We start from the raw sequence: 13542 nt of genomic DNA, 5'->3' as shown, positions 1-13542 counted from the left end.
CTGCTCTATTTATTTGGGGGAAGTGCTACTCTTGTAAGTTCGTAAGCAGGATATCATTCTGTGGTAAGATTCTTTTCCATGTACTGCAAACCACCCTGGAGGAAGAAACTGGAGGGATGGGATCCCTCCTCTTCCCCGACTGCATCTGCCCCTTCCACAGTTAGGTAGTCAGGTGCCTTTCTCTACCAAGCTGAAGTTCGGCCATGAACTTCAAGTTGCTGGAGCCCAAGTGTGAACATTTTCATAAGTAAAAATCATACAACCGTGTACGTCTATTAGGTGAAATAAAAATAAAACTTCCCAACAAGCTTAGGGTGCTGCATCCACATTCTGATCTTTATTATGAAGACTGCTTAAAAAGAGAAGTTTATACCCAGCTCAAGTTTCCCAAGGAGTCAAGTCTTGACAGGTTTTATCTGCGGCAACGAAAGGCTCTGCGCACCAGGGAACACGGCGCCCCCCTCGCCCTTTCTGCATCGTGTTCGAGTCCCCGCCGCAGGGTTCTGGGGGCCCGGGGCGGGTGTTCCCCGGGCTGTACAATCTGTCACTTCTGTTTGTTCACTGCCGCATTTCCTCCTGCGGTATCCCCGCGAGCAAGAGGATGCTGCTGATTTTTTTTTTTTTAAGATTTTATTTATTTATTTGACAGAGAGAGAGACAGCCAGCGAGAGAGGGAACACAGGCAAGGGGAGTGGGAGAGGAAGAAGCAGGCTCCCAGCAGAGGAGCCTGATGTGGGGCTCGATCCCAGGACTCTGGGATCACGCCCTGAGCCGAAGGCAGACGCTTAACGACTGAGCCACCCAGGCGCCCCGACGCTGCTGATTTTATGAGTCCCCATGGAGCCAGCGCATTCCTGGCCCTCCAGGCTCCCACCCTGGCCCGGAACAGCTTTACTTACTAAGTTCTCCTGGGCTGCACAGGGTCTCACCTGCACGGTCACGGCTCCTTCACTCTCTCCGGGTCCAGCTGAGGCCCATCGCAGTTTCTTTGCTTCCTTCAGGGCATGACCTTCAGTCCCTTCCTTCCTTTGGCTTGTTACAAAATTCATCTGACCAGTTTCATCTACCGTTCCAACCTCTTAAAAATTACTAGTACTTCAGTAACTTAAGAATCCGACTCACTGGGTGCCTGGGTGGCTCAGCTGGTTAAGCGTCTGCCTCTGGCTCAGGTCATGATCTTGGGGTCCTGGGACTGAGCTCCACGTCGAGCTCCCTGCTCGCAGAGTCTGCTGCTCCCTCTGCCCCTCCCCCGGCACATGCTCGCTCTTTCAAATAAAAAAATCTTAAAAAAATCTAATTGCAGATAGGACATGATGTTAGGCTTTGTTTGGGACAAATGCTTGATTCAGCTAGACAGCTGACCCACGGGGCTCAGAGGCTGGCTCCGACTTCTCAGGAGAAATTGTAGAGCTTCGAAGTATAGACACATCCCAGCTCGCAACGCACGGTCTCTTGTCCAGGAGGGAAAAGGGACGGTGACAAGAAGCCTCCAGAAGAAATTTCACCTCGCTTCCATGTGAACCCTGGTAGGGTAAATGTGTTTCTGGGTGGGACCCCTATTTTCAAAGATAGATGCTCAGTCTGTACCTTTCATGCTTCTTGTTTCTTCTTCGTGAATAAGATGTCAGTCAGTTGCTTGTCAGAGACCTGTAGCTGTCGACAGGTTCTCGTTACCTGACTGAGGTAAACCGCCAAGAGATGCTTGCACTGGAACACAAAACACGCCCATTACAGGTCGGCAGGGCCGAAGCGGACCAAGACCCCTGGCTACATTTACTAGGAAAGGAGTGGGGCTCACAGGTTATGGACTCCCTGCCTAAAAACTGCAGCGGAAGACGACACGATGTATTCTTTCTAGAAATCAGAGGGGATAGAGGAAGTTTTACTTTGCCTGTTGTTCGGGAAATAGTTTAGACCCAGCTGGCACAGGCTTTATCACGCACAGTGAGAACCAAGACAGGCCCCGCGTTTTCATCTTCAGCTCTGCTGCTTCCTTCCACCCTTCGGAAAGCTCTTCACGGCGACAGCGAACATTCCTTGAACATCCTTGACCTACCGTGTTGCTCAGTGCTTCTCACAGATGATCTCACTTAAATCTGTCAGCTGCCCCACGAAGACGGGTCTTATCCCCATTTCACCCACACACTGAGTCTGCGGTCTGCTCCCTCCACCGCCGTGCTGTCCTACAGGGGGAGGAGGCGGGGTGGGTGGTAGAACCCTCCCCTCTGTCGGCCTGTACACGCCTCTGGGGACAGCCGGGCCCTCTGTCACAGAACACGCACAGCTTTAGATACCGAAGTGGCCCGAAATTTAATCCTGTGGTTTCACAGGTGAAACACTTAGGACACGTCAGCTGTGAATGTGGTTTTTTACAACGAGATACCCAACCAGCCACCCCGTTCCCAAGATGCTTACCAAGTTCACAGTGTAAGAGAAAGGGGAAGAATGGAGTGGGTACTATAATTTTCCTTGGCAAGTCTTATAAAATAGCTACCTGCTCTCGGGTGGGCAGTGCTTTCTCCTCTGAAATAAGGAGTTACGTGAGTATATCCTGCTCCTGCTTGATGCTCTGGGCGCCTGTGAAATAGGCACGAGTCTCCGTGTGCTCTCTGCCCCACGTGCGTGGCCGGCATGGCTAACTGCCAGGCTGTCTACGGGCAGTGGGCAGAAACACCTCACAACTGGAGGAGGGGATACGCAAAGTTGCCAACAGTCAGTTCAGCTCATACTTTTATTGGCCCGTCTAATTCCCCAGAGCCAGCCTTCGAGACTACCTTGTTGCCCTCCCCAAAGCTTCATCTGTGACCTTTTAAATAAAAAAAATCAGGTAATGGATATAGATCTAACAGTGACACTGCATTTTGGGAGGGTAAACCCAAAAGAGACGACGGACGGCCATCAAAGACAATGAACTATTTGTTTCGACACAGCAAACACTCCCATTTTGTACAACTCTTAAGCCACGCGGTAAGGGCCGAGAATTTCCTAATCTGACCAGAGCGGGAAGAGCCTTCCCCATCCTCACCAGCAGGCTGTCGTTCTTCCGCAGCACTGAGAAGGCAAAGGCAGGACAGGAACAGTAATGACAAGAAGCCAGACATGTGTATGTTCTACCAGAACTTCCAAGTACCTAGAAAAAAGAGGACAGGTGAGATCAGACTTCGATACGCGTGCTAGGAAACTGCTTCATTCCCTTGAGTTTACCCATCTGAGCGCTCAGTGCTGCCCTGCAAATCACACTGGGAGGACCCACTGTCATGTTTTACCCAAAAGTGGAGACGCCACTTCCCTGCCTGTAGACTCTCCTCCTTGGGGCTCTGCCCTCAAGGATTCCATACAACGAAACTGGAATTTCAGACTAGTTCAACCAACCACACACACCCGTTTCATTCCTCCACCTCGAGAGTTAGAGAGCCCACTCCATGAGCGGCCTAGAAAGAGGTGGAGGGGGAAGGTCCCCTCAGACACAGCTTATCGTGGTGCTTCTTAACTTCGGTATTTCACAACAGGTGCGTGCATTTCTGCAGCTCCCACCGCACACCTAAAGTGTGAGGATAGGTAAAGAGTAAGCAGTGAGGCAGGAAGACCGGTGTTTGCGAGAAAGAAGGAGAGGGCTCTTGAAAAACGTTTGAGAACAGGAAGAATAAATAAAGCAGAGAAGCTTGCAAAAGGGGTGACTCAGAGGCCCAGGGGGGAGGTCTCCGAAGAGGCAAGCCTGGATCTGCCTACTCGTCCAGCAGGATGGAAGGACGATACACTTGAGGGGCTGGTAAGAGGCCTGGTCCCGGAACAGACCGTCTTGTTGGTAGTCAGGGGACAAAAGGGAGACAGGCGTACAGGGAAATTAGGATGTGTCTGTGGCGTGGATGGGCAGACTTGTCAGAGAAATCACTTGTTGCTGTCTCTCCACCACCAAGCAGCCAAAACCAGAAATGTCCAGGGCTCCACTCCTGGAGTTAAATTCTAAACCGGAAGCGTAAAATCAGTATCCACGTAAGTAGAAGTGTCCCGAGGGGTATTTTACCATGGCCTGCCACTTAGGAATCTGCCACAGGGCTTTCAGCTTAGTTTTAGGCTCTGAGATGGCGTTCGAAATGAAAAGGCCAGGACTGTAAAAAAAAAAGAAAAGAAAAAAAGCACTCCTGAGGTTCTTCCCTCTTTCTCCCCAACAAAGACTAAAGCGACAGGGAAGGCCACGACCGAAGAGCAGTGTTCCAGCCTTGTGCTTGACTGTCAAACTGACAATGGTCCGAAAGCAGACTGTTGTCCACTGAATCCTGGGAAAAACCCAGTATCCAGCAGTGACAAGAACAGTTCGTGGGTCTCTGAACCATTACCAATGAATAAAACGTTAGATTTCATCCTTTCCTCTACCTCTTCTCTCTAGATTTAAATTGAAGCAGGCATAAGCCTCTGGAATTCTACGGTGACTTGAACCGTTCCCTGGTTCCTCCTTTTTGTGGGTCCCCAATCCACGAGAACACTCCAGACTATGCTGAATCAAAGCCCGGTGACTGAGGAAGGGCTCTCTCGCCTGCCTCTGCCAGGGGCCGGCTAAGACTGAAAGTACAACGTTCAACCGCCTGAGGCAGTAAATACTATCAAGAGATAGTAAATTCTGAATTTGCTCCTTCCTTATCTAGCCATCAGATGACTAATGAACCCAATCATCAGGCAAAAATCTGAGTTAGAAATGATTACCGGAAATTGACCTCCGGGATCGTCTCGCTCAGCGGCTTCGGCCTTCAGTGGAAAACGCCCTCCCCTCCCAGGAACTGCGCCCGCTGCTCCCGCTCACGGTCTGCGATGTTTATCCCCAGAAGGAGAGCGCTTTTTAAAAAGAAACAGCTGGGGAATAGGAAACGGAGACCCATGAGCAGACTCGGAGGAGCCTCCCCTGGAGGAAGTCCGCTGTGGTTCCGGCTGGGTTCTGAGGAGCGTGACCCCCCCGGACGGCCGTCCACTCGCAGGCACACTTTTATTTTACGGCTGCTGCCCGCCTCTCAGGAGCCGTCACAGTGCTCAGCTGTACTCTTTATTGCTCCCTGTGTTCCGTGCATCTGAAAGATTTTACATTCCTGCCCTATTAAATCCCGGCTGGCTATGGGACCTGCTTTCGCCAGGAAACGGGAGCAGCCACGCAGAAACGTTAGCGATGGGCACGGACCGCATCCTCCTTTCTCTCTGCTGCGAGACGCACAGTATTCCAGAGACGGGCTGCTACGCCAGCTGGGATCCCTGAGTGAGGGTGTTCTGGAGTGCGGTGGCCGTCCACTCCGAATGGATGTGAAGCATGAATGAGACAAAACTTTGTAAGTCCTTGACATCTGGGGGTCACTGTTGCCACACTGTAACTCACCCTCTCTTGAGTGATGCATCGCCCCTTTCTAGGTGAACCCAAAAATTTACAGAAAGGCAACTCAGGTGACAACAACATAGGGGTGGCTTTGGAATAATTACCACTGGACCTGGACGACGGTAACAGTATCAGAAGGTGGAACCATGGAAAGATGGCCAGCAGGTATCAGGGTGTCTGACTCAACTTTTATCATCTCAGAGAACCTCCGACTTGAGCCAAATTCGGACTCTACTGGTATATAGTGAGACCATTACGGTTAATTTTCTACAGTGTCATTTAATTCAAAGTCCAAGCTGAAAGCCACAGGACTAGGAAGTTTGCATTTTTTTTAAATTTTTTTAAAGATTTTATTTATTTATTTGACAGAGATAGAGACAGCCAGCGAGAGAGGGAACACAAGCAGGGGGAGTGGGAGAGGAAGAAGCAGGCTCATAGCGGAGGAGCCTGAGGTGGGGCTCGATCCCATAACGCCGGGATCACGCCCTGAGCCGAAGGCAGACGCTTAACCGCTGTGCCACCCAGGCGCCCCAGGAAGTCTGCATTTTTATGATGAGTAAAGTAAGGTAATACAATACAGGATGGGAATGATGAAAGTTAAACAAGTGGCAATCTTGGGAGAAACAAAAAGTCAACAACAGAAATATTTCAAACAAAATCTTTAAGACAAACTAATGACTAGATCTTAGAACTAGAGGGCAGTTAGAAGTCTGCACAGGCCAACTGTTATGCTAATACTGGAATGGAGACAAAAAACTCTGAAACTAAAAGATGTGGGAAAAACTCAAAGGCCCTTCTTGTTCGGGTACTTCAGCTACATAGAAACCCCAGATAAAAACACTAAGAAGTAGAATGGAAATACTTCGTCAGGCACAATATCATTTAACTGCTTTCCTGACAAAATTTTTTTTTTTTTTAAAAGATTTTATTTGTTTATGTGACAGAGAGACAGCCAGCGAGAGAGGGAACACAAGCAGGGGGAGTGGGAGAGGAAGAAGCAGGCTCATAGCGGAGGAGTCCGATGTGGGGCTCGATCCCGAAACGCCGGGATCACGCCCTGAGCCGAAGGCAGACGCTTAACGACTGCACCACCCAGGCGCCCCATCCTGACAAAATTCTAATAGGTAGCTTCTTTTAGGTAATTACAATCCAAAAGTGTTAACTCCAGCACTCAACATTAATTACCCCATTTTCCTTAATGAAGAAAAGGAAGAAGATTTTGCCAGATTGTTTAAGTTATGCTACAATGTGGAATGGCCGGTTAATTCACTAAGCACCTATTTGCCCAAGTCGGCCTTGCTCGCTCACTAGGAAGTAACTGACATGGTCTCAGCGGTGAGAAGCTGATCATAAATAAACCAGAATCCAAATGCTGAAAAACTTCCCCCTTCCTGGTCTTCAGCAAGACCTAGATTACATACTAGAGCCGATGGCTTCTTTACTCCTTCCAAGCCAGATATACACATACACAAATTTTTTAAGGAAATCTTACTATTCTTTAAGATTTTTATTTTCAAGTAATCTCTACACCCAACGTGGGCCTCGAACCTCCAACCCCGAGATCAAGAGTCATGCCCTCTACCGACTGAGCCAGCCAGGGGCCCCCAGACTCAAAATTTTAGGAGAACACTGCCAATATTTTTATTTCATTCACAAGATTCCCCTCCCTCAATCCCACGGCACTTACCCTGGTCTCATACAGCTACACTGGGGGTGGGGGAGTGGAAATGGGTTTGAGTGTGGCCCACTGTTTATAGAGAGGCAGTGTGGGACAGCAGTTACAAATCCCAGCTGCCAGAGGAGTTGATTTTTCTGCATCTCAGTTTCCTGCAAGATAAATACCTGGTTGGGCTTTTTGTGGGAATTATCAACAACACATGGAAATCTGAGTCTTTCAGAGTCTGATAAGAGGTATTACTTTACGGATCTACGCATCTTAAGTTCTAGAGGGCAAAACTAAAGTCCAAGTAGACAACTGCCTTCGGCATAGTCTGACCCTTAATAAATACTTCCTGACAACAGCTTTGAAAGATCACTTCTGATAGGTGAACGTGAGCATGTAGGAGGACCTCAAAATGCATTTTGGCTTTTGCTTGTAGGCAAGAGATAATGAACAAGGTGAAAGTATCAGCACAGTTTTTTTGGGGAAAAGTGCCTGTTACCAAACACAGGGAAGCAAAAAATCGACTCTACTCCATTAGACTTGAGAAAGCATCATTGCTCGTTGTATACATTGCTACTAATTCACCGATTTTATGAAGGTGGGTCATTTGCTTTTCAGTAGCCCAGGAAATACCGGGATTCACGAAAACTTTTTGTCCTAAGGGGGTTCCTTGTTGAGATAATCCCCACCTCTAGATTTCTACCTGGTAAACACGCCTCCCACTGGGCGATGAGATTAAGGTGATGGACTGTCGGTCCACGAGGTCCAAGGCCTGGATGGCTGATGAGCCGAAGATGAACTTCAGCCTGGGAAACAGAGAGGCTTCAGATTAGACTGCCTGCTCGAACAGTCAGCTCGGGAACTTAACCCAAAGGATCCCCATTGGCATTTTTTAAACAATTCCTTTTAATTTGGGAAAAAAAGACAATACAGCAAAAACCCACTAATCAACACATAGCACACACACACATATATACATATGTACCTATGGTCTTGTTTTTTAAGTTTTAGAACATAAAAAGGTATTGTAGGGTTTTTTGGCAGCTTGTTTTTTTCTATTCAACGTGCTTTTAAAAATGATGCATGTTGATATATGCTTTTAATTTTTGAGTAATATTCCATTGTACGTACATACATTTTATTTTTTAGGAACCCTGAAAGGCATTGTTTCTCTTTTACATTACAAATGACACTCAGTTATCCCCGCACACGTCCCTGGACGCACATGAGAATTCTTCCTGGTTGTGGAAGTACAGTTGCTGAGCCCTAGGATGCGTACATTCTTCAGTGTTAAGAGGTGTTGCCAACAGCTTTCCACAGTGGAAACCGCAGTCCCCCCAGCACTGTGTGAGTCCTATTTTCCCCACATCCTAACCAATACCAGTATTATCAGAGATTTTCATGTTGACCACCCGATGGGTATTAATTTGTACTTTCTGTATTAGTAATAAAGGCTATCCACCTTTAAACGATAGATCAGAAAAAAATTTGGTGTGTGGGAAAATTCTTATGATAGGTGAGAATGGTTGGGCACAAAATTAGGTATTTAGAAACTCTCAATTATGTTAAAATTTTTTAAAGAAAATCCACAATGATCTCAAAATAAAACTTTAATTAAAAAAAAAAAAAAGGCAATAAACCAAACTGTCACAGTGATTATCACTGGGTGGTATGATTGTTGATGCTTTTCATATTTTATTTTCCAAGAACATTTTTTTAAAATTTATTTATTTGAGAGAGAGAGAGCATGAGTGAGAGGCAGAGGGAGCAGCAGACTCCCTGCTGAGTAGGGAGCCTGGGCTCTATCCCAGGACCCTGAGATCAGGACCCAAGCCGAAGGCAGACAGATGCTTAACCGACTAAGCCACCCAGGCGCCCCAACCAAGAACCTTTTTTTTTTTTTTTTTAGGAATAGGAGTATTTTTATAAACTGGAAAATAAAATGGATGGGTTGAACTAAATTGGGGAAGTTACTGTTTTAAAGAACTCATGTGATCTGACCTAAAACATGAAGACAGAGCTACTATCTTCAAAATTAAAATGTTCAACTTCTTCATTTTCCAACAAATTAGTCTCTTGATACAACAAACTATTAGAATGGGAAGAGTTTTAAATTTTTTACAATAACATATGAAGACTCTCTATGGACAAAGAGAAATAAATAAAACTTGGTTATAACTTTATCAATTAATCACAGTTAACTTTAAAAATGATGGGGCACCTGGGTGGCGCAGTCGTTAGGCGTCTGCCTTCGGCTCAGGGCGTGATCCCGGCGTTCTGGGATCGAGCCCCACATCAGGCTCCTCCGCTATGAGCCTGCCTCTTCCTCTCCCACTCTCCCAGCTTGTGTTCCCTCTCTCGCTGGCTGTCTCTGTCTCTGTCGAATAAATAAATAAAAAATCTTAAAAAAAAAAAGAATCTAGGAAGAATGTTTAAACCTGCCTTTGTAACTTTGTAACTTACTGTGAACACCTCCTGAATATTTTTTTTTTTTTTTTACTGACTCTTAGTGGTTACAAAGACTTCCACTGTAGAAATGAATTATCTTGCTTTTCCCCAAACTCTATTTTTAGATAATTAGGGTTTCTTAAATCTCATGTGAATAACTAGATTGTTTGCAGGTGGTTTTGTTTTTGTTTTTGCTACTGTGAGCAACACTGGATGAGTACGCTCACTGTAAAATCTTTGTGAACGTGCAGGATTACTTCCTTGGGATACACTCTTATAGTGGAATTTGTTAACCAAAGAATATGTATGTTTTAAAGCTCTTATCACCTGTTGCCAGATTACTTTCCAATTTACACTTCTACCAGCAGGGTATCAATTACCCTTTTCTCCACGTTCTTGTCAACATCTGGGACATTCTTACCAACATCTTTTCTGTGATAGCCAGTTTATAGATGGGAAGTTATGTCATTATTTTAATTTGTATATTTATGATCACTAGGAAGATTTACCCCTTTCCCCAATGTTTTTGCTAATTTACATTTTTATTATTTGCCTATTCTCTTTGTTTTAAAAGTAGTAATTGTTTTCTAATAATACATAATCTCTATAAAACATTAGCAGAGAAAAAGTTAAACCCTTTTATAAACCTAAACTCCATCTCTTTTCTTTGCTCTAAAATCATCACTGGTATTGGTTGGTGTATATTTTTCTAGACTATTAAATATAAGTGTACATATGCATATAAATTAAATGTCACTTATTCCTAGGTAGCTTTCACTTTTTTGTTGCTACTGAGAATGTAGCTATATTTTTGAACTTTGTGTATGAGGGAAAACAATTTTTTATCTCTGTAATAAAAAAAACCCTTTATTCCCTTGGTTTTTAAACATTTATATCATCTACAAATAATGATAAATGTCTTTCCTTGCAGATAGGCCATGTTTCTAATTTCTTTTTCATGTGTCAGTGTAACAACTACAACTACTAGAACAATGGGTTTGTTTTGTTTTTTAAAGATTTATTTATGAGAGAGAGCGAGAGCAAGCTCACATGAGCAGAGGAAGGGGCAGAGGGAGAGGGAGACAAGCAGACTCCCCATCAAGCTGGGAGCTGGATGCGGGGCTCAATCCCAGGACCCCAGGATCATGACCCAACCTGAAATCAAGAGTCAGATGCTGAACCACCCAGGCACTGAGCCACCCAGGCACCCCTACTAGAAAATGTTAAAGAAAAGTGGCAAATAGGACAACACAAGAATACCTTGCATTGTCAAGAATGGCTTTGGACGTATTTTTAACAATTGTATCAAGAAAACATTGTTCTTAGTTTAGTAAGTATTTTTAAAAATCAAGAGTTGGTGTTGAAAGGATCTGGCCTTTAAAACACGTTAATGGTTGGGGCGCCTGCGTGGCTCAGTCCTTAAGCATCCAACTCCTGATTCTGGCTCACAGCATGATCTCAGGGTGGTGGGATCCAGTACTGGGTCAGGCTCTGCACCCAGTTTGGAGTCTGCACGGTATTCTCTCTTTCCCTCTAGTCTCTGCCCCTCCCCCAGCTCTCTAAATAAATAAATAAAATTTTAAAAACCACATTAACGGTTAAAAAAAACCCCAATTACAACAGGATATATACTTACGATAACAGATGCTCATCAGGAACTGTAAAACACAAATGGGAAGAAAGGTAATCATGTTAAACCAGTGGCCACACACAAAATCTTTAGAAGACTATAACCAAAAAGATTTTTGTATAAGATGGTGAAGTCTATGCATCTAATTTTACTCCTTCCAAATACTCCACTAAACAATAACAAAAGAATTTTTTTTTTAAACATAAAACTCCCCAGGATGAAAGGACAGGGAGAAGCAACAGCTAAGATACACTGGAAAATAATTTACAAGACCTAAGGAAACTGGAATCCTAAGCTAGCAATGGATAGCCAAGCAATAACCTCATTTATACTCCAAAATCCAGTACCCTCTTCCCCCTAAAACCCTCAGAAATCTGTGGCACCAGATCGCTTTGGAGGTGGGGATGAAGCCGGGGGGTTAAATTAATACAGATTCTTTAAAAGTAAATTTAAGGACATAGACGGTAGTGGAATAATGCTTTCAGATGTCTGAGGAAATATATTATTTCCAACATATAATTCAATACCTAGCCAAGCTATCATTTAAGGGTGACGTTAGAAAAAACTTTTTAGACGTCTGAAGCTTCAAAAAGTACACCTCATGCACTCTTCTTCAGGAAGCTACTAGAGGATGTGCTCTATAAAATAAGGCTGTAAACCCAGAAAAAGAAAATTGCAGATATACTAAACATACCACTCGACATAGGCAAAGGGAATTCCTAGGGTAATAATGGTGAAGGAAGATCTCAGGAAACAGCTAGGAGAGCAGTCAGGCCATAGTAGAGCAAGTCTAGGCTCTAGAAGAGATTTCCACAGGAGAATGAAACTGACATCTCACTCATCTGAACATATGGAGTAGAGATTTAGAATACTGGTAAAGAGTTTGAGGTTGAATTACATACAGAGAAAACTAAAAAAACACAACCACAACAGTTGTAATTCCAGGGAAAACAAAGTTATGCAGGAAAGGAAAAGTAACCACAGCTTCCTATGTGGCCCAGCTGTGATTAGATATCACATCATCATACAAGTGTAAACTCAGAATCTCGATCTAAAAATATTATCATTGAAGGATAGGGATCAGGAATAGTGTATTACTATGTAGAGCAAATATTTTAAAATAGCAGGAAACGGTTCTGCTGGAAATAAACACGAATCAATGGCAAGGTCCCTCTGCCTGAGCCAAGAGTATCACAGTGCATGGATTAACCCATTCAGACAGAGCCCATTTTGCCAACCACTGTTTGAGCTGACAGATTGTTTTTTTTTCCCCATCCTTTTGGGGATCCAAATATATTTGAATACCTGGCTGGCCTAATCTTTTCAACATATATACTATCCTTGTGTCAGTACGGATTACTTTTCTCAACCTTTTAAGTACAGTAACTCAAGATAAACCCTTTCAAAGTGCAGTCCTTTTGAAACAAAAGTCATCCAAGTGAAAAAGCAGCGGCAGTTTTGAGGTCTGCTCTGCTATTAAGCGGCCATTTTTATTATTTTTTTTACACTGGCCGAGTAGTTCTAATTGGTCAATGCATTTTGATTAGAATTACCATCTTAATTCTAGCATGCCCTGAACACATCTTGAGATCACCTGGGTGATTTTGGTAAGCACAGTCACAGAGCATCCTCTGCTGGTCAGAGAAATAGCCCGTACTTGCACAATATCCCTATTTACTCCAGTCACTGCGTATGCATTTGGGTTTTATGGTTCTAAAATATTTATCTGGTGCACACAATGTACGCGTGGATTAATCTTTAAATTAAGATTTTGAGGGGGGGTAAAAAAGACCACAGGCAAGCTTAATAATTCAGAACTTCCCCTCCCCGTATGTCCCCGCAAGTTCCCGTCCCTTGCGCCCTCCTGGCCCGAGGCCCCTTCTCACGGGTTTCGTGGCAGCGCCCAGCACTACTGTCCCTGCTGCCCAGCCGGCCTGCAGGGAACTATTGCGCTGCTCCCTAAACAAATTTGGCTTTCCTTTTCCTTTCCTTTTCTTTCTTTCTTTTTGTTTATTTATTTATTTATTTATTTATTTATTTATTTATTTTTAATGAACTGGGGTTTGGGAATAGAACCACAGGAGAAAAAGCTCGGAGAAACCAGGACGAAGAGCGCAGGGGCTGCGCCCCCAACCCGGCGCCCCGCCGGCCCAGAGAACTCCGCCTCTCCAGTCTCCGCGCGTCCCGGCCAGGTCCACCGCCCACAGCGCAGCTACGCACGCCCTCCCGCCCGTACTTTGCGCGTTCTCCTGCACCGCCGCGGCCATCTCGCTCAGGAGCTCCTCGACGACTGAGGGCAACGTGACTCCCGGTAAGGCGACGGCCATGGCGTCACAGGCCGTTAGCCTCCCCGAAAAGCCCAGCAGGTGCGACGCTCCGACGGCTCTAGGGAGAATTCCCGCCGTCGGCCGGGGGCGGGGCGAGGCGCAGTGACGTCATCGCGCG

At 45.2% G+C, this 13542-nt stretch overlaps 1 protein-coding gene across 2 annotated transcripts; it reads right to left on the bottom strand.

The window, feature by feature from the left end:
* Positions 1 to 115: 115 nt before the first annotated feature.
* ZSWIM7 (zinc finger SWIM-type containing 7) lies at positions 116 to 13530 on the bottom strand. Of its 2 annotated transcripts, none has more exons than XM_045778289.2 (5): positions 13334 to 13526; positions 11104 to 11125; positions 7723 to 7825; positions 3026 to 3130; positions 116 to 1707 (listed from the first exon to the last, which is right to left on the bottom strand). In XM_045778289.2, the coding sequence occupies exons 1-5, from the start codon at positions 13422 to 13424 to the stop codon at positions 1591 to 1593; spliced, it is 438 nt and encodes a 145-aa protein (XP_045634245.1). In that variant the 5' UTR covers positions 13425 to 13526; the 3' UTR covers positions 116 to 1590. The 2 variants fall into 2 exon arrangements, with proteins under 2 accessions (XP_045634245.1, XP_087723789.1); XM_087867663.1 differs by lacking the exon at positions 116 to 1707 and adding an exon at positions 1719 to 2183 and having other exon boundaries at positions 13334 to 13530.
* Between the last annotated feature and the right edge of the window lie 12 nt (positions 13531 to 13542).

This window comes from Ursus americanus, chromosome 14 (assembly GCF_024610735.1).
Source record: "Ursus americanus isolate L20-20 chromosome 14, mUrsAme1.1.p, whole genome shotgun sequence".
Classification (NCBI taxonomy): domain Eukaryota; kingdom Metazoa; phylum Chordata; class Mammalia; order Carnivora; family Ursidae; genus Ursus; species Ursus americanus.
Note: the sequence above shows the minus strand (reverse complement) of the source record. Positions and strands in the feature narration are given on the sequence as shown.

Coding starts and splice junctions, on each gene's coding strand:
- ZSWIM7 (XM_045778289.2), bottom strand. CDS start 13,424: ATGGCCGTCGCCTTACCGGGAGTCACGTTGCCCTCAGTCGTCGAGGAG. Junction 3,131..7,722: donor GTGGGAGGCGTGTTTACCAG/GTAGAAATCTAG, acceptor TCTTTTTTCTAG/GTACTTGGAAGTTCTGGTAG. Junction 1,708..3,025: donor GGAAGAACGACAGCCTGCTG/GTGAGGATGGGG, acceptor TTTGTGTTCCAG/TGCAAGCATCTCTTGGCGGT.